Genomic DNA, 27,205 nt, shown 5'->3' with positions numbered 1-27,205 from the left:
CAACCTAGCTGGCACCTAGCCTCCCGTCCAGGCACTGGGCCTTGAGTCTAGACCACATCAGGCTTCACCTCAGGGTTCACAAGGCTGGGAGTTTGCACTGGAATCATCTTGAGACCAGCTGAGGTCACGCTGGGCCAGCAGGCCTCGATGGCTGGCGGCTACACCAGGCCAAGAGGACTCCTCATCAGGTCTGAGTGGAGGCTGAGAATAAAATGGAAGAGGAGTGGATGGAGCGGAGGAGCTCCTGCTGAAGCACCTTACTCTGCCGCCATCTTGAATCTAAAACATATGTTCTTCAAATGGCGATGAGAAGTGAAATCTGAAAGAGCACAGAGAAAGTTAGGATCAGAAAACTAATCTAGCCTAGCAGTCACAGTATTGTTGACATGCAACTTTTAATAAGCCGAACAGCCTGCTGCCCTGAACTTGTCTTGTAACTGGGCTTGTAACCAGTCTCAGCCTGAACTATTCTGAACATGTGTAGAACAGCTGCGGAAAATTGTCCACAACCACATGCCTTGATTGTAGTGCAGTATGATCAACATCTGACAGAACATTGCCTGAAGTATCCCAGAATTTCTACAATCATGCTATAAATGTGCATGAAAGGCAAATTAAAGCAAGAGCATTCAGTTTTAATTTCTGGGTTGTGCTTTCTAGCCAAAAGTTTTGTTTTCTGCACGTGCTTTCATTTTCTGCACTTTAAGTCAAATCACCAGAAGCAACTTTAATCTTAGTTTTGGCTCTACCTCCAGTGGTTGAACCCTTACCCTGTGCTGCCTGCACTGGTTTACTTGATCAGTTTCTGTTTATCACTTAGCAGACCACCTTATGCAGTGTTATTCGTAACCTGTCCTGTCTGACAGTGATTTCCAAAACAACTGAAAGATTTCTCCTAACTGTTTCACCTGGACTCTTTTTTTTCCAGACTCGGTCATTCTCTTTCACTCTCATGCTGTCTCTCTCCCTCATTGCCCATTCTGGCTGACCTGTGCTAGACCCACAGTAGGCTAATTGTCCTGCCCTTCAAGCCACTTGGATGTACAAAGGAAAGAAGACCAACTGCTTGATTTCTCAAGGGATGGACAGTCAAATAGTATCATTGCCAGCAGCACCCAAATCCAGAGTTAATATATAAATATGAAACACACTGAAAAAAATTGTAATTTTATCATAATTTATTAAAAGTAATTTAATGAATGCTAAGTGTGCTGTATTGAGTGGTATTTTTCTAGCTATTAGCAGAAAATAATACAGGCTGTAATGTGTGCTCCTTAATCAGTGACACTGCTCTTGTTTTACAGACATTGCTGTGGTGGACATGAGCGACGTGTTCCGGCAGCCAACACTGTTCTACCATCTGGGTATACGAGAAAGCTTTGGCATGACAAACAGTGTTATTCTGTACCACAACACTGACCTGGAGACTGCTCAATCACTCAAGGTTACCCCCATCATGTTTTTTCATACTTTCATACTTTCGGCTTATTTATTTCCGATCTATTTTCACTGCCAAGTACATTTGGTTTATGTCTGAATTGATCAGCCATCTCAAATTAAAGCCCTGTTTCTTTGTTTCTTTCTTTCTTTCCTTTTGAAACATCATCAAAATGAATTTTATCTTTCAATAACCAGAAGTTATTGATTCTGATTCTATTATTTTGACCAATGTACAAGATTTTGGAGCTTAACCATTTGCAAATAACATGGAATAATATAATTACCTATCACTGATAGATGAACTGCTCAGCTTGGACCGTATTCCTGATGAAGGGCTTTTGCCCGAAACGTCGATTTTACTGCTCCTCGGATGCTGCCTGAACTGTTGTGCTTTTCCAACACCACTCTAGTCTAGACTCTGGTTTCCAGCATCTGCAGTCATTGTTTTTACCATAACTAATCTGCCAAGTGGAGTCTTGCCAAAAGCCTTGCTGAAGTCCATGTAGACTACATTAACTATACAATCCTCATTAATCCTCCATTTTACATCCTCAAAAAGTTCAAATTAGTTAGACATAATCTCCCCATGCTGACTATCTTTGATTACCCCTTTCTGCTTCAGTAGCAGTTTATTCAGAACTCGTTCTGATAATCTCTGCATTTGAGGTTTGACAAACTGGACTGTAATTATTTATTCTGTCCCTCCCTTTCATTTTAGAAAGGTACAGTATTAATGGCCCTCTAATCCTCCAGCACTAAACCTGTATCCAATGAGAATTGGACAACAATGGTGATTATTTCCTTCCATTTTTCCCTTTTGGCTTATTTTCACAGATGGTTAGCATTTCTAATGGCTTTATTGGTTTATCCTCTTTCACGTATGCTAATCCATTCATATTTCATCTCTCCCCATGCTAATCATATCTAATGTATCAAACATTTCTCTTTAAATATGATATCTGTGTTGTTCTCCCCCACTCTTTTGTGAAGAATAGAGTTGTATCTCAAAATCAAATGTCCATGATTCCTCCATATATATCTGCGGATTTAACTTGTTTCCAGACTTTTAAACTTAATAAATTGATCAGTAAGACAAGCCTGCCCTAAATAATGATGATCATTTTCATAAGTAAGCACTTTCCCTTGGCTCTGTCATCTTCACGACACCCATTGCCAGTCATGTAATCCCCTGGGAGAGCCATAATGGACAAGCCACCTGTAAGGATAAATATACTCTTCAGAAGTCTTCTCTGACTCCCTCAGAGCATCAATATCCATCTCAATGATTGTGTGGATCATGACATTTGTTAAGACTTATTTACCTCCGGGTTAGGATACAATTGGGATGGGGGAATGGATGTTGTCATTTGAAAAGAAAGAGGAGTTAGACAGAGCCAGGATTCACTGTTAAAATCTAAGGTTTGATTATGTACGTAGACACACATGCACTTCTTCACAAGATTGCAAGATTACTTGATAAAAAATTGGTTAAAAATCCAAATCCGAGGGTAAACTGGCCAATAATATAAAGGAGGGTAGTAAAAGTTTTTTAGGTATATGAAAGGCAAAAAAATGGTGAAGGCTAAAATTGGGCCCTTGAAGACAGAAACAGGGGAATATATTACGGGGAAACAAAGAAATGGCAGAAGAATTGAATTGGGACTTCAGATCTATGTTCACTGGGGAAGACACAAGCAATCTCCCTGAGGTAACAGTGGCTGAAGGACCTGAACTGAAGGGAATTTATATTTGCCAGGATTTGGTGTTGGAGAGACTGTTAGGTCTGAAGGTTGATAAGTCCCCGGGGCCTGATGGTCTACATCCCAGGGAGGAGGTGGCTCGGGAAATCGTGGATACGTTGGTGATTATTTTCCAGAGTTTGACAGATTCGGGATCAGTTCCTGCGGATTGGAGGGTGGCTAATGTTATACCACTTTTTAAGAAAGGTGGGAGAGAGAAAGCAGGAAATTAGAGACCAGTTAGTCTGACCTCAGTGGTGGGAAAGATCCTGGAGTCTATTATAAAGGATGAAATTACGACACATCTGGAAAGTAGTAACAGGATAGGACAGAGTCAGCATGGATTTATGAAGGTGAAATCATGCTTGACTAATCTTCTGGAATTTTTTGAGGATGTAACTCTGAAGATGGACGAGGGAGATCCAGTAGATGTAGTGTACCTGGACTTTCAGAAAGCTTTTGATAAAGTCCCACATAGGAGGTTAGTGAGCAAAATTAGGGCGCATGTTATTGGGGGCAAAGTACTAGATTGGATTGAAAGTTGGTTGGCTGATAGGAAACAAAGAGTAGTGATAAACGGCTCCATTTCGGAATGGCAGGCAGTGACCAGTGGGGTACCGCAGGGATCAGTACTGGGACGGCAGCTTTTTACAATATATGTTAATAATATAGAAGATGGTATTCGTAATAACATTAGCAAATTTGCTGATGATACTAAGCTGGGTAGCAGGGTGAAATGTGATGAGGATGTTAGGAGACTACAGGGTGACTTGGACAAGTTAGGTGAGTGGTCAGATACATGGCAGATGCAGTTTAATGTGGATAAATGTATGGTTATCCACTTTGGTGGCAAGAACAGGAAGGCAGATTACTACCTAAATGGAATCAATTTAGGTAAAGGGGCAGTACAGAGAGATCTGGGTGTTCTTGTACACCAGTCAATGAAGGTAAGCATGCAGCTACAGCAGGTAGTGAAGAAGGCTAATAGCATGCTGGCCTTCATAACAAGAGGAATTGAGTATAGAAGCAAAGAGGTGCTTCTGCAGCTGTACAGGGCCCTGGTGAGACCACACCTGGAATACTGTGTGCAGTTCTGGTCTCCAAATTTGAGGAAAGACGTTCTGGCTATTGAGGGAGTGCAGCGTAGGTTCACGAGGTCAATTCCTGGAATGGCGGGATTACCTTACACTGAAAGACTGGAGCAACTGGGCTTGTATACCCTTGAGTTTAGAAGACTGAGAGGGGATATGATTGAGACATATAAGATTATTAAAAGATTGGACACTCTAGAGGCAGGAAACATGTTTCCGCTATTGGGTGAGTGCCGAACCAGAGGACACAGCTTAAAAATACGGGGTAGACCATTTAGGACAGCGATGAGGAGAAACATCTTCACCCAGAGAATGGTGGCTGTGTGGAATGCTCTGCCCCAGAGGGCAGTGGAGGCCCAGAGTCTGGATTCATTTAAGAAAGAGTTGGATCGAGCTCTCAAGGATTGTGAAATCAAGGGTTATGGAGATAAAGCAGGAACAGGATACTGATTAAGGATGATCAGCCATGATCATATTGAATGGTGGTGCAGGCTTGAAGGGCAGAATGGCCTACTCCTGCACCTATTGTCTATTGTCTATTGTCAAATCAACACTTTGTATTTGGTTTAAAATCACCACCAGCTCTACACTTTCAAAGAGAAAATAAATCAAAGTGCAAATCATGACCTCCAAACATGGGCAACAATGTAGAATTGCAAAGAATCTAACAATGAATCAATTTCTTTTTTGTCACCTCAAAGAAAAATGTCTGATCAGAGACCCATGTTGGATTAGTTTTTGAATGGTCTGCTGACTTTTAGAGTTGCCATATATTCCTGCGTCCTAGCAGGGGTGTAATGCACTTTATCATATGTAGTAACATTTGGGGAATTATTATAACCAGTAACCAAGCCACAACTGTGCATTTTTCACTCCCTTTGAAATCAAATTTCACTCCCTCCATGTCTTTATCTTTAATGACAAATTAACTTCTAATGCTGATGTTATTTGTTATATCTTCGCTGTATTAATAGTTTACCTGACAATTCTAACTGGATTGCTAGAATTGCTCAACTGGTTCGCAAGCTTCCTCTGGGGAAAGAAACCCACCATTCTTTAAAGTATCTGTTTTAAGTATGCCTCCATTCCTGCCGGAGTCTCTAAATGATCTTTGAAAGTGGCCAAAAAGCTTCTCAGCTGCTTTCTGTTGGCTGCAGTAACATTTTTCACGTTGCATGAAATGTTCTTTCCCTTGTTGTTTGCACCTGAGAGGATGTTAAAGATTGACTGCTTGAGGCAAGTGCTGGAAGAGTTACTATCTGTCTTCACATGACATGCCATTACTTATCATGACACTGGAATGGTAAGAAAGAGGAGAGAAGATAAGTGCTGGCAGGGAATGTATGATCATCAGCTCCTGGCACTTAGTGTGTGTGTGTGAGAGAGAGAGAGCTACACATACTAGCAAATATAAAGTTGTTTTATAGTTTGTAAAATATCAATGCAGTGCCTACACAAGGATAACATGTAGCTGGTGGGAAACAGTAAGCAGTATAAAGACTGGGCTTGAAAAGGCAGTTTACAGTCAAATCCAATCTTATTTTAAGAGCAATAATCTGGATGTAACATAGTTGTATATAAATATGTCTGGGATCTTATTCAGGTGTAATCCATGACTCAGTAGCTCTCAACCATGGCTCAGTTGGTAGAGTATGAGGCTGTGAGTCAGAGTCACAGTGATGGAACAACTTCAAGTCTTGAGCATGAGAATCTGACTCTTTAATGTAGGTCTGAGAGAATGCTGCAGAGTTGGAACTGTCTTATTTCAGAACAGACAGTAATCAGATGTTTTGTCCACACATAAAGGGTGGTTATAGAAGACACCATGAAACTTTTCTGAAGAGGAGCAAGGACGTTCCCTCCAGCAGCTTGGCCAATATTTATCCCTCAAACTACTTCACAAAAAATACATTATTTTGTCACAGCGACATTGCAGGCAGTTGGTGCTTGCTGTGCACAAATTGCCTGCCACATTTTCTCCTCTAAAAGAATAACTGCACTTTGAAAAATAAGTCATTGGCTTTTAAAGCACTTTGAAATGCCCTGTATATTGTTCTACTAATGCAAGTTTTTATTTTTCCTTCTTCTACATTGGCCATCTTGGGCATAATAAATCAGGCAGCTGAAGCCACCAAACTCACATAAAAATACTTCCAAGTCCATTTTCAAACATCCACTGCCTTGCGGCCATACCCATTGAAGGGAAAGGCTTTGGCAGTAAACTCTGAGGATAAATCCGGAGCTGGAGTCCATAAGGCAGCCTGAGGTTGTCTTCAACCTTCCTCTGGCAACTCCTGCCACGACACTGGTACCGAGTTGTATGGTCCCTTGCCCTTCCCTTGGACAACAGGCATGGAGAGGGGAGAGCTACTGCATGGGTAACTGCTGGTCTTCCAGACAACCTTGCCCAGGCCTGCGCCCTGGTGAGGACTCTCCAGTGTTACCTCACCGTAGAAGCAAGATTTCCCAGGTGCAGACCCATGGTCTCACGACACTAACATTGCCACCAAGTCCAATTGAAGTTATCGCTTGTTGTTCTAAATGATAAATAGTCATTCACACAAGCTTGCAGACCTGTCAGACCTGGTCTTTGTTTTTAAAGGAACTCACTTTTGCTTTATGAAGCAGAACAATAAATTGGATTGTGATAGACAAGTTACAAGGGTGACACTATGAGTATTGTTTGAAAATAATGGTATTTTTACCACAGATACTTTGATACAGAGAAGAGGTGTAAGGTTTAGTTCCCATTTCCAGGCACTTGAATAACTGTTAAGCTGCAAGTGGCACAATTGAATGCCACATTACCTTAGTGCAATTTATGTTGTTGGAGCTGAAATGAGTTCAAAGCCAAGGCATAGATGTCTTATTGCAAGCTTCAGGTTGTAAAGTCTCGACTCTGGGTTGGCAATTGATTGAGGACCTTTTCATACTTCCCCGTTCACATTAGAGTCATGGAGTCATAGAGATGTACAGCACAGAAATAGACCCTTCAATCCAACCCGTCCTTGCCAACCAGATATCCCAACCCAATCTCATCCCACCTGCGAGCACCTGGCTCATATCCCTTCAAACCCTTCCTATTCATATACCCATCCAAATGCCTCATAAATGTTGCAATTGTACCAGCCTCCACCACATCCTCTGGCAGCTCAGTCCATACATGTACCACCCTCTGCACGAAAACGTTGCCCCTTTGGTTTCTTTAATATCTTTCCCCTCTCACCCTAAACCTATGCCCTCTAGTTCTGGACTCCCGACCCCAGGGAAAAGACTTTGTCTATTTATCCTATCCATGCCCCTCATAATTTTGTAAACCTCTATAAGGTCACCCCTCAGCCTCCGAAGTTCCAGGGAAAACAGCCCCAGCCTGTTCAGCCTCTCCTTGTAGCGCAGATCCTCCAACCCTGGCAACATCCTTATAAATCTTTTCTAAACCCTTTCAAGTTTCACAACATCTTTCCGATAGGAAGGAGACCAGAATTGCACGCAATATTCCAACAGTGGCCTAACCAATGTCCTGTACAGCTGCAACCTTACCTCCCAGCTCCTGTACTCAATACTCTGACCAATAAAGGAATGCATACCAAATGCCACCTTCACTATCCTATCTACCTGCAACTCCACTTTCAAGCAGCTATGAATCTGCACTCCAAGGTCTCTTTGTTCAGCAACACTCCCTAGACCTTACCACTAGGTGTATAAATCCTGCTAAGATTTGCTTGCCCAAAATGCAGAACCTCGCATTTATTTGAAGTAAAGTCCATCTGCCACTTCTCAGCCCATTGGCCCATCTGGTCCAGATCCTGTTGTAATCTGAGGTAACCCTCTTCACTGTACACTACACCTCCAATTTTGGTGTCATCTGCAAACTTACTAACTGTACCTCTTATGCTCACATCCAAATCATTTATGTAAATGACAAAAAGTAGAGGGCCCAGCACCAATTCTTGTGGCACTCCATTGGTCACAGGCCTCCAGTCTGAAAAACAACCCTCCACCACCGTCCTCTGTCTTCTACCTTTGAGCCAGTTCTGTATCCAAATGGCTAATTCTCCCTGTATTCCATGAGATCTAACCGTGCTAATCAGTCTCCCATGGGGAACCTTGTCGAACACCTTACTGAAGTCCATATATATCACAGCTACTGCTCTGCCCTTATCAATCCTCTTTGTTACTTCCTCAAAAAATTCAATCAAGTTTGTGAGGCATGATTTCCCACGCACAAAGCCATGTTGACTATCCCGAATCAGTCCTTGCCTTTCCAAATATATGTACATCCTGTCCCTCAGGATTCCCTCCAACAACTTGCCCACCACCGAGGTCAGACTCACCGATCTATAGTTCCCTGGCTTGTCTTTATTGCCCTTCTTAAACAGTTGCACTACATTAGCCAAACTCCAGTCTTCCGGCACTTCACCTGTTACTATCGATGATACAAATACCTCAGCAAGAGGTCCAGCAATCACTTCTCTAGCTTCCCACAGAATTCTAGGGTACACCTGATCAGGTCCTGGGGATTTATCCACATTTGTGCATTTCAAGACATCCAGCACTTCCTCCTTTGCAACATGGACACTTTTCAAGATGTCACCATCTATTTCCCTACATTCTATAACTTCGATTTACTTTTCATTCTGCTCACTGATTTCACTGTCCTCCAATCAGCTAGCTTAGAAACAATCCGTAGATTTACAAGAAGCCCACACTTTGTAAATTGACTGAAAGATGTATTTTCTTTTTGCCAGGCTGCCAGCAGGAGCTATCATTTCATCCCCTACGTGACAACCACCAACAACGATTACCTGTGCTGTGAGAATGATTTTCAACGGAGAGTCTCCGAGTACTTGCAACCAAATTGGGACATCTTACTGGGACCTTTCTGCCAGCCATTGGTGGAGAAATTTATCAGTCTCCTAAAAGATATTGAAGTTACCCCCTCATGGTACTGTCTTTGATATGACTAAGAATATTTACTTAACCTTCAACTTGATGTGTTAATTGAAAGTATGGAATGGGAGAAGTGTAGAAATTAGAACCTCCTCAAAAAAAAATCAACGTGATGTGACATGAGACTTGCATTTCTTCAGGGGCACCATGTGACGAGCATAGAATCATAGAATCCCCACAGTGTAATTTTCGGCCATTCAGCCATTGAGTCCACACTAACCGTCCAAAGAGCCATCCAGACCCACCTGCTACCCTATTCCTGTAACCTTGTATTTCCCATGGTGAATCCACCTAACCTGCACATCCATGAATGCCACAGGCAATTTAGCATGGCCGGTCCCTCTAACCTGCACAACTTTGGACTGTGGGAGGAAACCAGAGCACCCAGAGGAAACACAATTGGATACAGGGAGAATGTGTAAACTCCACACAGACAGTCGTCCAAGGGTGGAATTGAACCCTGGTTCCTGGTGCTGTGAGCCACTGAGCCATTATGCCATCCTTACCTGTCAAACTGTGAGGAATGTCCACATTACGGGCGGCACGGTGGCACAGTGGTTAGCACTGCTGCCTCACAGCGCCAGAGACCTGGGTTCAATTCCCGTCTCAGGCGACTGACTGTGTGGAGTTTGCACATTCTCCCCGTGTCTGCGTGGGTTTCCTCCGGGTGCTCCGGTTTCCTCCCACAGTCCAAAGATGTGCAGGTCAGGTGAATTGGCCATGCAAAATTATTCGTAGTGTTGGGTGGGAGGTAGATGTGGGGGTGTGGGTGGGTTGCGCTTCGGCGGGTCGGTGTGGGCTTGTTGGGCCGAAGGGCCTGTTTCCACACTGTAAAGTAATCTAATTTCTGATGTGTGAAAATTCCAGTGAACTGTTTCATTTTAATTTGAGTCATAGAATCATAGAGATGTAGAGCACAGAAACAAACACTTTGGTCCAACCTTTCCATGCTGACCAGATGACCTAACGTAATCTAGTCCCATTTGCCAGCATTTATCGCTCTAAATGCTTCCTATTCATATACCCATCCAGAAAATTTTAAATGCTGTAATTCTATCAGCCTCCATCACTTCCTCTGGCAGCTCATTCAAAAAACTCACCACCCTCTGTGTGAAAAAGTTGCCCTTTCGGTCCCTTTTAAATCTTTCCCTTCTCACCCTAAACCTATGCCCTCTAGTTCTGGACTCACCCACCCCAGGGAAAAGACTTTGTCTATTTATCCTATCCATTCCCCTCATGATTTCATAAATCTCCATAAGGTTTAGTCTCAGCCTCTGACGCTCCAGGGAAAACAGCTCTTCTCCCTATAGCTCAAACCCTCCAACCCTGGAAACATCCTTGTAAATCTTTTCTGACCCCTTTCAAGTTTCACAAAATCCTTCAGATCGGAAATATTTTGGCATGTGCTTCAAACCTCCTTGGGTAGTTCTTGCTTCTTTTACAAGAAAGCCACAAACCATACCTGCTGTACAAATGAAAATCGACTCGTGCTCTGAATGGAAAAAAAAATATGTTCTCCTTCCACAGCAGCTCTGTGCTCCATTATAATAATTATTAGATTATTGAGTTAAGCTAAATAAGCACAAGTTCTCTCCATTTTACAAGTGAAGTTGTTTCGACAAAGTCCAAAATCAGATAAGGTTGGATGCACGCTTTTTCAAAATGAGTAATAATCAAAAGATTTCATGAGTCATAGAAATCAGTGTTTAAAATACTGCGGTGCTATGGGATTTGCACCGTAGAAATTTGTCAAAGTTTGCTCAAAATTAAGACTGTCCAACCCTATGTTCCAGGGGTGGCACGGTGGCTCAGTGGTTAGCACTGCTGCCTCACAGCGCCAGGGACCCGGATTCATTTCCTAACTGAGGCAACTGTCTGTGTGGAGCTTGCACATTCTCTGCGTGAGTTTCCTCTGGGTGCTCCGGTTTCCTCCCACAGTAAAAAGATGTGTAGGTCAGGTGAATTGGCCGTGGTAAATTGCCCATAGTGTTAGGTGGCTTAGTTGGGGTAAATATAGGGGGGTGGGTTTTGCTTCGGAGGGTCGGTGTGGACTTGTTGGGCCGAAGGGCCTGTTTCCACACTGTAGGGAATCTAATCTAAATATCATGCTGTTTCATAAATCAATTTATCAGTCTCCACTTATTTCCAGCTTCTCCACAGTATCAATCTTTTAATTATAATGGGACTTCTTCAAACTCCCTGCAGTCATTGTTTTTACAATTGTAGGAACAGATGTCTGGAAATTGCATCAAATAAATAGATAAATAATTTAATCGTGCTTAGTTTTATTCTTAAACAGATTTTGTCACCTATTTAATTGTTATTTACAACACATTTCTTGTCATACCTGTTGTGCAGTCTCTATTGTTCTTGTTGTTCACAGCACATATATCAAGGATACTCTGCTGAGTGACATTCGAAAATTGAGGGAGCGATACCAAGGAGATGAACTTGCCAAACAACTCACTGGCATTAAGCAGCGTATAGAAAGCACGGAGGTTGTCACGCCTGACGTTATCACAAACTTGCTTTTCTCATACAGGGACATCCAGGTACAGAGACACCAGCAATGTAGAAGAGATACTTTATTGTGTTCTTATGGAGGATCTACTGAGGATTAAAAGTAGAGCATCCTGACAGAGAGACATTGCAATGGACCAACAGCAAATTGCATTTATGTATCTCCTTATAACAGAAAACGTCCCAAGATATTCAACAAAAGGGTGTAATAGAAACTGAGCTATAACATCACCCAATTCTGCTGTTCAAACCCTTATCTTACCCATTGCTACTTGTGTGCTGACTAGCACCAAGCTCCATTCATCACCATCCATTTCCTTGCTGACCCACGTTGGCTTGTGATTGAGTACTGCCTCAATTTTGAAATTCTCGCCCTTGTTTTACAAATTCCACCACGGCCTTTGCCCTCTCTATCTCTTGAGGCTTCCTCCTGCATATTCCTTCTTTTAACCATTCCACAAATGACAGCTGTGCCTTGAGCTACTGAAGCCCTAACATCTGGAATTCCCAGTCCATAAACATCTCTCCTCCTTTAGTATGTCTCCACGTGAGCGCAGTATGACAGTTTGATCAAAAGTGCTCAGGATTATTTGTAATTTATCATTGAACCTCAGACAAGTATTAAATAATGTCAGCTGGAGTTCATTGGGTAGAACTCTCAGTCAGGCATTTCATGTCACAATGCCTCGTTAAGCCACTCAATCTTTTAAGGGGGTTTTACCACAGCAGAATGTGACATTTTCAATTTGGCCATTAATTTTTTTAATGACTTATTTTACTCTATCTCTGACAGGATTATGATGGTATGGTCAAGCTGGTAGAAACTCTGGAGATGTTGCCGACCTGTGACCTGGCTAATCAGCACAACATCAAATTTCACTATGCATTCGCACTGAACAGGTAGAGTTACTGCTGTGTAGTAATTGGGAGAACACCTTGTCTCTAGTCTGCTAGGACTGTGTTATCAGGGATCATATGATTTCAAGGGAAGCTAGATAAACCTGAGAGAGAAAGGTGAGGCTGATGAAGATTAAAAAGATCCCTGTGCAGCACAGAAATTGGCAAACGTCACTTTGGGTGAGTGACCTGTTTCGGTGCTGTAGAGTTTTTCATTTATTCACATTAAATCCTTGTGAGGTTTATCACTTTGCTTTGTAAAGCACTTTCTAAATCAATGCTGAATGTGGGTAGATAGAGAGCAGCCATCAATTATATTCAGTTACTAAAATGCGACTAGGGATCTGTGACATAACCTAAATTCAGTAAGACCTGTGATGGCAACCACATCATATGATTAACTTTTAGTTTCAAAGTTTAACAAATATGAACAGAGAAAGATTTCCTCCAAGCCTGCTCCACTATTTAATTAAAGCAAGGCTGAGTGACAGTTCAACACCTTTAACACAACTTTATTCCATATCTCTCAACCCTCTTCTAAAAGAAAAATCTGTCACTCTCAGTTCTGATACCCCATTAGATTCCTGGTATCCACAACCTTTACTGGGGAGTGAAGTTGTGTACCCCCTATCCTTTGTTTGAATTAATATTATCTGACTTTACACCTATTGATTTAGCTTTAATTTTAAGATGATTAAAGTGAGGATTGCAGGAGCTGGAGACCAGAGTCGAGGGTGTAGTGCTGGAAAAGCACAGCAGGGAGATTTAAACAATCCTTAGATAAGCACATGGATGATTTTGGGATAGTGTAGGGGGACGAGCTGAGAATAGTTCACAGGTCGGCGCAACATCAAGGGCTGAAGGGCCTGTTCTGCACTGTATTGTTCTATGTTCTATGTTCAGGTCAGAGTCCTGCTCCTCAGATGCTGCCTGACCTGTTGTGCTTTTCCAGTGCCACACTCTTGATTTTAATGTTACGATGTTGTATCTTGCTGTTCTGAATTCGCTTACCAGAGATGTTTTTATCTGCAGCTGTGCCGTTGAATGCCTATACCATTTTAAATACCACTTTGAATCACTCTGTAAACTTATAAACTCATGGGAATATAAGCACAAGGGAATATAAACTATGTCCTCATAATTTGGAAACATAAGGTGAGATTGAGTGAATCCAATGGGGATGTCTCACCTCCTGGTCACAGAACCCCATCATTTTCACATGGGATGTCCAGTGATATTCAGTACCTTCAGGCCATTAAGTGGTCACTGTCTGTCCTTTCCCAGGATTCAGGACTGGTGAGATGCGCTAGCCAGTCAGAAGCAGTGGTAGCTCCTCATTGCTGTCAGTGCTGTCAGGGAGCAGTGGCAGCTACCAGCGGTGTACCCACCAAGGTCCCATGATTGCCAAGCAACCTTGGGTCACAGGTCAGCTAGGACATGCTGAGGATTGAATGTTGTGGGAGAGGGAGGCAGGGGATGTTGGTGGCTTACTGCACTCAATGCCTCCCCCTTTGAAACCAACACCCTTGATTGGCCATAGAGTGGCTGTCATCCAATGGTAATTCACTGGAAACCAAGCCCCTGGATTCATTACAAAAGGTAAAGATTTTACAGTAAGTATGCAAAGTTCCACACTTCTCCTGATTTTCAAACATAGGTCATTAGAAAACCTGGACCAGGTTTCTGTACCAGCAAGAATCAATATTTATTACAAATAATTAGACTCTAGTTATAGGTGAACAGATATAAACTATCAGTATATACCGACTACTGATTAGAATGCTAAACCCATTACGAACTCCACTTATACACATACACAGTACCAATGTACAGACAGTTGGGGGGGTGGGAGGGGGATAAACACAAGGACAGAGGGGAAAATTGGAAAGAGAGTTCAGTAATTTTTGTCCACAAATGCAGTTTTCCCTGACCTGAAAGTTTCTTCCTTTTTGAATGAGTCCTCTGATTTGCAAGAGGCACAGGGTGGCTGAGGCACTTCCAAAATACCTCTGACTTATCAGGCCCAGAGGGCATAATCTCAGAGTAAGGGGTTTGTGCACCAAATCAGAGATAAAGAGGGGTTTCTTCTGACATATGGTCATAAATCTGTAGAATTCCTTACCGCAGAGAACTGGGTCATTAAATATATTCAAGGCTGAGATGGCCACTCCAGGGCCGCAATGATATACTGACAGGTGAGTGGGTGGTCCTTCTCACGTGACCTCCTACCACAAGTAAAATTATAGTCAGGGCAGCGATGGGTGAGTAACCAGCAATGATGTCCACTGCATGACACCTAGTTTGCATACCCATCCTGCAGACTGTTAGTCCCAGGGAGTGGGTTAATAAAATCCATTGATTGAATCCCCTCTGATATATATAGCCCCCATGTACAATCAGCAGCTGCCCACATTTACAGACCTGTGCTCATGGATCCCCCATTCAAAGAGCAGCCACTCACAGACTCCCTGCTTAGGAAACTTCACACACTGACACACATCACACCTCCCCTTCCCCACCACCAAACTCAGGGACACCTTCAATCACAGACAATCTGCTTGTAAATTTCTAGTCATAGACTAGTCATCCATCTTTATTCACAAGTCCCCTACTTATAACTCCCCAATAATAGATCCCTTGCTGATAGATATGAGACCTTAACATATAAATACTCAACCATCTGCCATCACCTTGTGCTGAGGGACTCCTGTCTGCTCATTGACCCAGTACACAATCCAACACTGGCAATGGGAGAAGGGGGCCACTGACTTCCTGAGAGAAACTCTGCCATAGGTGGGTCCAGGCCTGATATCTGGCACTAAATCCCTCATTTGTCAATGAAAGAGGCTGAAAGCCCACGTTAGGCAGCTACTCTGGATGCCTGTAAAATAGTCAGATTTGATCTCCAGCCTATCTGAAAAAAGGAAGGGAAAATCTGGGAAAAAAAATCACCTTTTATCTTAGGGATGGAATGTCAATAATAAAAAAAGAGTAGACCACAGTTGTCTGTTGTTGTGGCATCAAAAAGGTTCTGGGCAGCACGGGCATCTCTGCTCAATGAAGTATGAGGTTGATTAGAAATAATATATAGATTGTCACTAAACTCATGTCCGTTACAGCAAAATGTGACACTTGACTGCTCCATGTCTTGACATTGGAATGCCTCCTGTACATTGGAATGCAGTTGAGCGTTTGAATCTCGAAGGAAGTAAAAAGTATTGGAAATTGGCCCTGGTATCTAAATAAGTTTTCTTGTCCATAATAGGAACATCTGTGTTTCAGAGGTCATCTTAACAATCTAAATTCCCCAAAAAACAAAATCCTTTTTGTCTTCATTTACGTGTATTTTATGGACAGGAATAGTGTAGCAATTTGGTTCTGTGATTTTTGTCTTTCTTTAGGACTGTTACGCTGCTCCTACAGACAATTTTAAAATAGTCTCTTTAGTTACCAAGTTAAAAATCCCACAACGCCAGGTTATAGTCCAATAGGTTTATTTGGAAGCAGTAACTTTCAGAGCACTGCTCCTTCATCAGACTCCCCAACCGCCTGATGAAAGCTAGTGTTTCCGAATAAATCTGTTGGACTACAACCTGGCATTGTGTGATTTACAACTTTGTTCATCCCAGTCCAACACCGGCTCCTCCAGATCTTTAGTTACATACATGGCACACCACGCTGGCTAGGCGGTTTTCACCTAGTTTACTGCTTCCTACAATACCACAGACGAGAAGCAATGACAGCTGCTGTGTCCTCTTCCCATTGCTTTCCATTTCTAAGAGCTCTTGCTGACTAGTGGTTTTTAAACAAGAACAAACACAACTGTGAGCTCCTGAGAAAAATCATCTTCTTTCCCTGTGAAAGATTTGAATTTGTAGATTTCAATTTGCTGGGCTATATGAACAGTTTGGACAATATGTGGTTTTCTCTGTGCTGTAATAGATCAGATAGACCCCTAGCTAAGATGTCAACTTCCATACAGTTTTAGATAAGCTCAGTCCGTAGTCACATTAATGTAACTTTTCTTGATTCTGGTTGTGCTGATCAAATCTAGCCTGGTTAGCAACTGTGTTACACCTTGGACTGAAGTAGGTATCATGCACCTGAACTGAAGCTTAGGATAGATGTAGAAATGACAAAATACAAAGTCGGGAAAGAATTGTTTCAGCAATGTTACCAATGGGATATAAGAGCACACTGACCTGGTCTTTATCAAGTTTGGAAACAAGATCTGAAGCAGCATGGTATCAACTTCAGTTTAGTCAATGAGAAACCTGGTCTGGGCCATCCTCATGGCCTAAATGCTTAGGTAGGACAAGGGACCTAATCCTGTCCAGAGTGTGCCTGTAACAAGCAACAATGAGTTGCTTTGTTTATATTCAGTTGTTGAATGGGATCTTTTTTATCAAACTTTTATTTGCCACTTTTTAAGGCTTGGACTAGAAGGTTCCTGGTTGTTCTGCCAGTGCAGGCTTTCTGTTGCACAAGTATCTGCCTGATTGATTTTGGAGCTTGTCTCTCTGTACACTGCATTCACTAAAGCAGAGAGTGACTCAATGCTTCTGCTTTGAGAGTTCCCCAAGGATTCCTGTTGTGTTTGCTGACTACTTTGAATGTTCCCACCGTCATTCAGAAAGATGGGAAAGTTCTGCGGAGTGGGGTGTCCACTATTTCTTCTGCCATGTGTTGAGATCATGCTGAGTTTATGCAACGGGAGCATTTATTAATTACTGACACTAATACATAAATAGGTGGTGAGTACAATCCTAGAACAGTTCTGGCTTAGTCCTAGTTCTGAATGTACTTCAATGTCAGCAGGCACCATTGATGATAAAATACTGTTTGTTAGCATAATAGATCTTGGCTCAGTATCCTGCAGTGACTGTACAACTCTATGTAAAGATTGTGCTGTTTGTATTTTCTCTCTGCAGGAGGAATCACCCAGGCGACAGAGAAAAAGCCTTGAATAAGATGCTTGAAGTCCTGAATTCATGTGAGCAGCCTGCCCCTGACATGTACTGCTTGTGTGGAAAAATTTATAAAGACCTCTTTCTTGACTCGTACTGCAATGATATAGTGAACCGGGACAGTGCCATAGAATGGTAAGAAAATTCAGGTCTTCAGAAATGCGTTGAGATGTTCTCCTTATTACTGTTATTCAATCAAGCTGTTTCCTGACAGATAACCTATACATAAGACTAATTTGGAAAGCTGTAATGTAATGAACTGGATCAAGACATACAAGAGTTGGGAAGCTTATTAAAAGAGTGAGAAACATTGTGATAGCAATTCAAATCATAGCAGTGGAACCGTAGGGTCCAGATTGCAAGGCATCACAATGTGAATGCAATGGGTGTCTGCTAGTGACTGGAGTTCAGTGATCATCAATTAATATTTGCAACAATTGTGATACTGTTGCTCCTCCTGACCCTCAAACAGTGGAGTCATTCATTTTGTGTGGTGTGAGCATCGCTCATGTTCATGGACATTTATTGCCCATCCCTAATTTCCCTTCAAAGTTGTGGTGAACTGCTGCAGCCCATGCAACATGGATAACACTCAGAAAGGGTGTTCAAAGCTTTTCATCAGGGAAAGAACAAAGAGACAGTCATTTCTTCCATAACACGATGTGTTCTTGTGTAAGCCTGCGCTATATAAAAAAATCACTCTGCAAAAATAGCACTTAGTGTTGGGCGATATATCGCGTTCAACCAACACCCATCTTACAAGCTTGGGTTTTCGAATCAGTGTTCCCCTATTCATCAATCACGTTATAGCCAATTCATGTTGAGGAAAGACGAGTAATGGCAGAACTGATTATGTGACTTGGATGGAAACTTGCAGATGATGGTGTTTCCATTTATCTGCTGCACTAATTCCTGCAGGTGGTTAAAGGTTTAGGATGTGCTATCAGAGAAACTTTGATGAGTTATTGCAGTGAATGATCATGATGGTGGACAGTGAACTTGCCTCATGGATTCAGGTTCCTTTCAACCACTCAGTTTCTGCTGCTTAGGAAACACAGATGGCTTAGTGCATAAGTGGCTTAGTTCCCAGAACCTCTTCTCCCCTCTGTTAAAAGCAGCTCTGAAATGGATTTAGTTCCTGTTTCAAGAAATTTATATTTAGGTCCAAGGTATGATGCACCCACTTTTCAATTAAAATTTCATACATAAAATCTTACAACATTGAGTCAGACTATTCAGTCCATTGTGTCTGTGTTGGATCTTTGAAAAGATCACTTATCCTGTCATCATAACCCTGCATGCCTTGACCCTTTATTTTCAGAAGGGAATTTGACAAATTATTAACGATTCTGTCCCCAATTGATTAATGCATACCTGACCATAACAAGGGGGAATTTATATTGCAGTTCAGATTGATGAGAAAGTATTTAAGAGCAGACTTTTCTACTGGTTGTCGGGTAAAGGAGGGGGTGGTGTTGGTGTTAGTAAATAGAGGATTCAGATTTAGGATTTTAATCAAAAGCTGGGGTGAGATTAAAATTCTTTTGAGCAGTGAGTTGCCTATGTTGAAATAAGATTCAGTCACATCTTTGGAAAGGGAATTCAATATATACATTTAATGGAAGACTTTTAGGATGGTGCAAGGTGCAGAGGAGCGGAGCTAATGAGATAGCCCTTCGAATTGTTGGCACGATGGACTGAATGTCTTCTGGTTATGTTGTATGTTTTCCTCAGTGGTTAGGAGATCAGTCAGTCAAGCAGAGGAGATAGCGCACATTCACTTTACAATTACTGCTCTTTGTGCTTGGTATTCTGATCCATGCTCAGATTTGTTCAGGCCAGAGCCTAATCATCTTGCAGATGCCAAATGCAGCTCATGCAATGTCATCCAACATGTTTTTGAAGACATGTAATAGGACAGATGACAAAGGCAATGCTTCGACACTTCCCTTTGGTCAGAGGCTGGTTCTGTAAATTGCCTCACATTCATCACAGAGTTGCCACACATGATAGAATCTAACATTTGACTGTGGACTCCTGTAGCTTCCGGCATCCTTGTAGTATACTGATCGAAAACCTTAACTAAGGTCAAAACCTCTAACTCTTCAGAAGCTTTTCAATCCGTTCGAAAGATTTCAAAGGTGGTATCTTACTGCAGGACCAGAATGGTTGCACACTAGTAGATAGCTGATTTTGTGAAAGCTGGAACTAGCCCTAATTTACTTCAAGAGAACCCAATATACATGCCACATCAGCTCAGACAGTCACCTTTTGTCAGTGTGATTCTTCAATACTTTCAGGTTTATTTAGTTTTCTTGTAAATGGATTGTGGAATACCTTTTGTATCATATGAATGCCCATTCATCCGCCTCATTGTGACAGGCAACATTGTGGTTCCTGGCACTGTTAGCTCCCTCTTCAGTACAACTTCAGTCCCAAACATGGACATAGATGTCCATATGAAGAAGCATTGTTTGAAGACCAAGTTTCCGAACTTGTCCTTCCCCAGGGATGGAGAGAATTAGATATTGCAACATATACGAGTGAGGCAACAAAACAAATCCAGCGGTCAATGTTTCAAAGTGTGAGACTTCAAAATCAGACTCAACCATAAATAATTCCAATATATATCCACAAAGACCTGTCATTTCCCCACACAAATGAAGGAGAATTTGAGCAGTTTTCCCCTTAATTATTTGCTATACAACCATCAGAATTCTGTGTTATCGGAAGCTTTTTAAAAATTCATTCATGGGACATGGGCATTGCTTCTATTTATTGCCCATCCCTAATTCCCCAGAGGGCATTTATGAGTCAACCCCACATTGCTGTGGTTGTGGAGTCACATATAGGCCAGATCAGGTAAGGATGGCAGTTTCCTTCCCGAAAGGATTTTAGTGAAGCAGAAGGATTTTTCCAACAATCGAAAAGTTATCATTCGACTCCTAATTCCAGATTTTTATTAAATTCAAATTCCACTTCCTGTCTTGGTGGGATATAAATATTGGTCCTCAGAGCATTACCTGAGTTTCTGGATTGATAGTCTAGGAGTAATATCACGAGAGCAACACCTTCCTAATCGTGATTTATAATGAATCAGTTTCCTATTGCTTTTTAAGTTACATGCCAGCTACAGTGTAACTATGTAGGTCCATTTCTAGAGTTGTGTTTGAAGTGTTGGACACCTATTGATAGTGTTAGGAACCAGTGTGCATGTAATACTGTTCCCACTGATTGAATGAATGAATGAATGAATGAATCTAATGTTTAGTGAATAAGTCCATTTGTTTCTACTTATTGTCAGGTATCGCAAAGGCTTTGAGCTCCAACCAACCTTGTACTCTGGGTCTAATTTGGCCATTCTCCTAATTGCAGCTGGTCAGCAGTTTGAAAGCTCAATGGAGCTGAGAAAAATTGGTGAGTACATCAGTGTTAAAGTATGAATGTTTAATTTCATTTAAAATGAAGCTTATGAGCCCCACCATAATTAAATGTTCACTCTGCGCAATTAAGAGCTGCAGGGTCCCAACTCTGAATGTTGCTTGTGTTGTACTGACCATTTCAAAAGTGATTTAAGAGTAGGCCATTCCGCCCCTCAACCCTGCTGTGCCATTCACTAGGATCATGACTGATCCAACATTCCTCACGTCCACCTTCCTGCCCTTTCCCCATAACCCTTGATTTCCCCAACTGGTCAAAAATCTATCCATCTCAGCCTTAAACATACACAAGGACTGTACCCCCGCAGCTCTCTGTGACAATGAGTTACAACAATTCTCAACGTTCTGAGAGAATAAATTCCTCCTCATCTCCATTTTAAATTGGCATCCCTTTATTCTGAGACTATGCCCTCTGGTCCCAGACTGTCCCATGAGGGGAAGTATCTTCTCAGCATTTATCCTGTCAAGCCCCTTAAGAACCCTCTATCTTTCAATGAGATTGCCTCTCATTTTTCTAAACTCCTATGAGTAGAGTCCCAAACTGTTTAATTTTTGCTCATAAGACAGGCCCTCCATACCTGGGATCATTCAAATGAGCCTTCTCTGAACTACCTCCAATGAAATACTATCTTTTAAATTAGGAGACCAAAACTGCCCTCTGTATCCAAATGTGGTCTCACCAGCACCTTGCACACTTGCAGTAAGACTTCCCTCTTCTTATACTCCAACCTCCCTTGAAATAAAGGCCAACATTCCTGATTACCTGCTAAACTAGCTTTCTGTGTTTCATGCACACGTACCCCCAAGTTCCTTCATGTTGCAGCTTTCTGCAGTTTTTCTCCAGTTAAATAATATGTTCTTTCGTTCTCCCTTCCAAAATGAACAACTTTGTATTTGCCCTCTTTATACACTATTTACCAGCATTTACTTAATCTACCAATATCTCTTGTAAACTTTCTGTACATGCTCACACCCTGTCTTTCCACCCATTTCTTGTGGTCATGGCAGGGGAGAAATCTCCGAAGAATTCTGTAATTTGTTTTGTTATGGGGGCATGAGGTTAAGATTAGATTCCCTACAGTGTGGAAACAGGCCCTTCGGCCCAACAAATCCACACTGACCCTCCGAAGAGTATCCCACCCAGACCCATTTCCCTCTGACTAATGCACCTAACTCTATGGGCAATTCAGCGTGGCCAATCCACCTGACGTGCACATCTTTGGATTGTGGGAGGAAACCGGAGCACCTGGAGGAAACCCACACAGATATGGGGGGAATGTGCAAACTTCACACAGACAGACACTGAAGGCTGAAATCAAACCTGGCTCCCTGGTGCTGTGAGGCAGCAGTGCTAACCACTGAGCCACCATGCTGTTAAGTGATGTAGGGACGTTTTTCAACTTGATCCTTGGTAATGCACTTGCATCAATAACGCTGGATAATTTCCTTTTGAGTGCAAAGAGCAATCGGAGCAATATATGGCCACATTTGCTGATCACTCTGAATTCCTGAAGTGAACTGTATTGATTTTGATGAAGCATCCTTAGAAAAGCATCACTGTCCTCACAATGGCCAGATACCTCAGCAGCAGCTTTATTACTTTATGTCTGTGCCAGGGGAGTTTGCCATAGGAAATTCCTGTGTGCTGTCGCTATGATTTTCTGAATATTCCCAAGATGCATAAAATTTTGCTTGTCCTAAAATTGTTTAAATATGTTAAGAGGTATGGCTGCTTCCTTTCCAAGACTTTGGCCTTTTTTAATTTTTATCTATCAAAATAATTTAAGTGTAATCTTTTAGTTTTCCTGTCAAAGTAATGTGCTGATAACTGCAAATGCATCTATTCCCGAAGGGGCATTCATTACACAGCACTTGTCACAGGTTTGGTTGGTTCCTATGGCTGCAGACTGGAATGGAATCCAGACAAACGACCTTTGCCCTGATGTTTGCCAAATGGCTTTTGGGTTCAGAGCTACTGTCCATTCCAACAAAGGTATCAAGAAAAGGGAAGGGATCTGTATTCACAGGGTGACCCAGGATCAAACGTAGTGCATTCCTGTTATTCATAGCTCAGTACCAAATGGTTGGCACTTTTAATCATGAAACTAACTGCTTCATTTACTGTTTAAAATCCTGTAGTTAGGAGCACCAAAACACTGGAATGATGAAATATGAACAGTGTCCTTTTCCAGAGACAGTAAGGACCCACTTTGCACAAGTGCCCTGTACTTACAATGATCAATTCACCTCTTGTATAGGCATGCGACTGAACAGTCTGCTGGGTAGGAAAGGACGTCTGGACCAAATGAACAACTACTACGATGTGGGCCACTTCTTCATAGTCAGTATGTTAGCCAAGGACGTCAACAAGGCAGTGCAAGCAGCTGAGAAGCTCTTCAAACTCAAGCCCCCTTTTTGGTAAGAGTTGTTGTTTGAGTGAATTGACTGAGTCTGGGTCTGACCCCATCGGAACACAAAGAGAGTAAGTATTACTTTAGGATGACATTGGTTATTAGCTGCTATTGAATCAATAGTCAGGAAAGTCAGGGAAGGTCTGTAAAAATGGAGCTGCTTTGTTATTGGCCATTGTGCAGAGTCAAAATTAAAATTAAATAGAGGAAAGCCATGGGAGTAGAGTTGAGCAAGATTAAATTTTGCATTAAAATACAAACAGTGAATCAGTGACCAGCTTCACTCCTGGTTTTTCTCACGATTGCTGTTTCCTTTTTTAACAATTTTTTTAGAGGAGATTTTCGCATTAGAAATGAGATTGAAGGCCTTGGAGGAAGGAGATGCCTATTAGAACTTGTGGGTTATACAGACTTTAGGAAGGTCTCAATGAAGAGTGATAGTCAGTGATTTATTAGAGTTCATTGAGGAAGTAATAAACAATGTAGATGAAGAGAAATCTTTTGGATATGATGCACTTAAGATTTTCATTGCTTTTGATGAGGTGCCATGTTGAAGGTTACTATGCAGAACAAGAGCTCATGATGTAGGGGGCAATATATTAGCATGGATAGAGGATTGGTTAGCTAACAGGAAGCAGAGTATAGGCATGCATGGGTAATTTTGTGTTGACACGATAATATGAATGGAATGCTGCAAGAATCAGCCAACTATTTAGAATTTATTTAAATGACCATGATGAAGAGGCTAAATTTGATGATGATACAAAAATATATTGGGAAGTACATTGTGAAAAGACAGAAAGAGGCTGCCACACAATAAAGGTGAATTAAATGAACGTGTATAAATTTGACAGATATGACATATAATTCAGGAAATTGTCCACTTTGGCAGTGAGAATAGAAAAGCAACAGATTATAAAAATGGAGTGAGACTGTAGAAATCTTGAGTTATATATGTGTCTGGATGCCCTGGAAACCGATTTATAAAAAGTTAGTATGATTAGAAAGGCAATTAAAATGTTTATTGCAAAGGAAGGAGAATATAAATGTAGGATTGTTTTGTTACAGTTGCATTGGACTTTGGTGAGATCACGTTTGTGTACAGTTCTCCGAACCTTTTATAAAGTAGACAAGAATTGCATTCGTAGTTCAGAGAAGATTCACTTAACTAATCCCTGGAATAAAAGTGTAATTCCATGTGGAAAAGCTGGACAGGTTTGGTCTGTGTCCATTGGAGTTTAGAAGAATGGGAGGTGATCTTATTGAAATATCTAAAGTCTTGAGGGTGGGAAGTTCCTCCTGTTTGCTGGGACATCCAGACAACAGCATAATGGGATGGTCCGATTTTAATGTGCTGCTGAATGCCCAAAAGCAGGGAGGGTGCAGAGATAGCTTCCAACATGGACACTTGAAAATTCACTTATTCTCTTTCTTTTCTTCTGAGGATCAAGTATTACTCACTGAGTTTGCAATTTGTGCGAGCAGATGCAAATAATGCTTCATCCTGATGCCAGATTTTCTGGAAGTGCAGGAATACACTAATTCCTAGAAAGTTTGCCCTCTCTGAACATCATCCACAATCACTGCTTAAAATCTCAATAAGATGAAAGCTAGTCAAATAAAAAGAAATTTTAAGGTTTAATCAGTGAGGATAATTAAAGCAAACACAAGCTGTTGGGTACTGCGTTAAAGCCAGAGAATATTTCCTAGCTTATATGCTTGTATATTTAGGGTGTAGGTTTGCTCGCTGAGCTGTAGGTTTGATATCCAGACGTTTCATTACCTGGCTAGGTAACATCATCATGTTTGTATGTTTGTTGGAGTAGCTTCTAGCGAGGAAACCAATGACTGCTCGTGAATTGTATGCCTTAGGTTCATTTCAAAAGAAATATGGAGTCTATTTTGAAAGTGCATAAATGCAGAGCTATCCTCGCTACCTTTTTTTTCAGGTACATGAAGTCATTAGTTCAGAACCTGATCTTGTTGCAGCAATTCCAGAAAATCAACAGCGATCATTCCCCAAAACAGGAATGTCTCAACTTCTGGATGGACATCATTGTGGAAGCAACAAGGACCAATATCTGTGGATTACGTTTTCCAGTAGGAGATTTCTGTTTGTCTTTTACCAATTTTCTCCCCTTCAGCTGTGTGGGTGGGGATTTTGTCTATTAGCAGTGTTAGCAGCCATAGTGACTGTTTTACAAATCCCCCATTGTGTTAACCCAAGCAGCATGTATTGATCCTGTGATCAGCTCTCAGAAAAGTGACTTGTTTATCATCTGACATCTGCATGTGCATTTTTCAGAAGTAGACACTGAATAGCGATCAGGAACTAGAATCTTTATATTTCTTCCTTAACCAGAGGACACTGAAGTCAATTAGAATGACTTACCAGTGCCTCAGAATTTCCTTAACATTCCACAACCTCCCAAAACTCCCATTTTATAAATTTTAGACTGACTTTACTTTCACATTGTCCCACCATTTTTATTTTTAAGGTGTCTTCTAAAGTTGCATCTGACCTCCAGGGAGGTGACAGAGGATTAGGCTACTTTAACTTAAATTATTGTTCTTCACAATAATTCACAGCTGCTTAGTGATATACTATCATTCAGATTTCCTATCCTTATGAAGAAGCACCCTGGCTTACATTCTGCCACATCCATTGACAATGCAAGGTGATGTCAGATACTTATTGGAGGTAACTTGGACTTCATGACATAGCCAGTTGATTGGAATTGCAAAGTTAACAGGCGGCTGATTTTATATTGCTTGCTTTAGATGCTCACAGCCAAACAGAGTCCCATAATGTGTTGCTCTAGTTCTCTTAAGGGTTGCCCATTACCTTCCTCCTTCAAGCTGTGTTCCCAACCAGGAGGGCAGACAGCCAACTTGCTCCTGAACTTCTGCTCGTGCTCCATCATGGAGGTGCACAGGTTATTATGAGGTGGTTCCACAGCCATTTTCCCTATTCACAGGGGAAGTAATTCAAGAATGACCTACTCTGAGAAAATCCCTGGAAAGCTAAGGTCAGCATGTTCACTGTAAGGTTTAGAGAAGATCAGAATAGACACTGGCTCTCTCAGCAACAAGTATTTTTTGTAAAGATCTCATTGGCTTTCAGGATTTATATAATCTAATTCTAATAACACCATAAATAATAAGTCAGAAATGAGAAAAACAAAATAAGGGAAGTGTTTTTAGCTCATGCCATCAATGAGATCTTCCTTTTATGATTTCAGGACAATCCAAACCGGTTTACAGCCAGTTGGGTATACCTTGAAGTGAAATTACTGTTGTAATGCAGGGAATTTAATGGACACTTTATAATCAGTAAAGTCCTCAAAACTGATCAGAATCTGTCTGAATAAAGGAATAACCTTGCCAAACATCAGGAATATTTCCTCTGTTCTTCTTTGAATGGTCCCTGTGAATTTTTAACAGCCACCTAAATGGGAAAACAGGAGTTTTGTTTAATATGTCTCCTGAGAGACAGCGCCACTGATGGTTCAGCATATCTCATGACTGCATTGAAATCTCAATCTAAGTTTTGTGTGTTGTCTTTGCCGGGGTGGAATTGAGTTAGGACATAGAACATAGAACTATACTGCGCAGAACAGGCCCTTCGGCCCTCAATGTTGCGCCGACTTGTGAACTGTTCTCAGCTCGTCCCCTACACTATCCCATCATCATCTGTGTGTTTATCCAAGGATTGTTTAAATCTCCCTAATGTGGCTGAGTTAACTATAT

General features: G+C 41.6%; 1 protein-coding gene across 1 annotated transcript in view; it reads left to right on the top strand.

Annotated features, from left to right (window-relative positions):
* The window catches only part of map3k15 (mitogen-activated protein kinase kinase kinase 15), a 135,817-nt gene that overhangs the window by 40,133 nt on the left and 68,479 nt on the right, over nucleotides 1–27,205 (top strand). Inside the window, exons 2-9 of the mRNA XM_072584828.1 lie at nucleotides 1,305–1,444; nucleotides 9,019–9,215; nucleotides 11,604–11,772; nucleotides 12,534–12,640; nucleotides 17,569–17,739; nucleotides 20,909–21,021; nucleotides 23,303–23,462; nucleotides 25,405–25,555. Coding sequence (XP_072440929.1) covers nucleotides 1,305–1,444; nucleotides 9,019–9,215; nucleotides 11,604–11,772; nucleotides 12,534–12,640; nucleotides 17,569–17,739; nucleotides 20,909–21,021; nucleotides 23,303–23,462; nucleotides 25,405–25,555 — 1,208 coding nt within the window. The remainder of the gene's footprint in view (nucleotides 1–1,304; nucleotides 1,445–9,018; nucleotides 9,216–11,603; nucleotides 11,773–12,533; nucleotides 12,641–17,568; nucleotides 17,740–20,908; nucleotides 21,022–23,302; nucleotides 23,463–25,404; nucleotides 25,556–27,205) is intronic.

Source organism: Chiloscyllium punctatum, chromosome 15 (genome assembly GCF_047496795.1).
Source record: "Chiloscyllium punctatum isolate Juve2018m chromosome 15, sChiPun1.3, whole genome shotgun sequence".
Taxonomy (NCBI): domain Eukaryota; kingdom Metazoa; phylum Chordata; class Chondrichthyes; order Orectolobiformes; family Hemiscylliidae; genus Chiloscyllium; species Chiloscyllium punctatum.
This window is presented reverse-complemented; position numbering and strand designations above follow the sequence as displayed.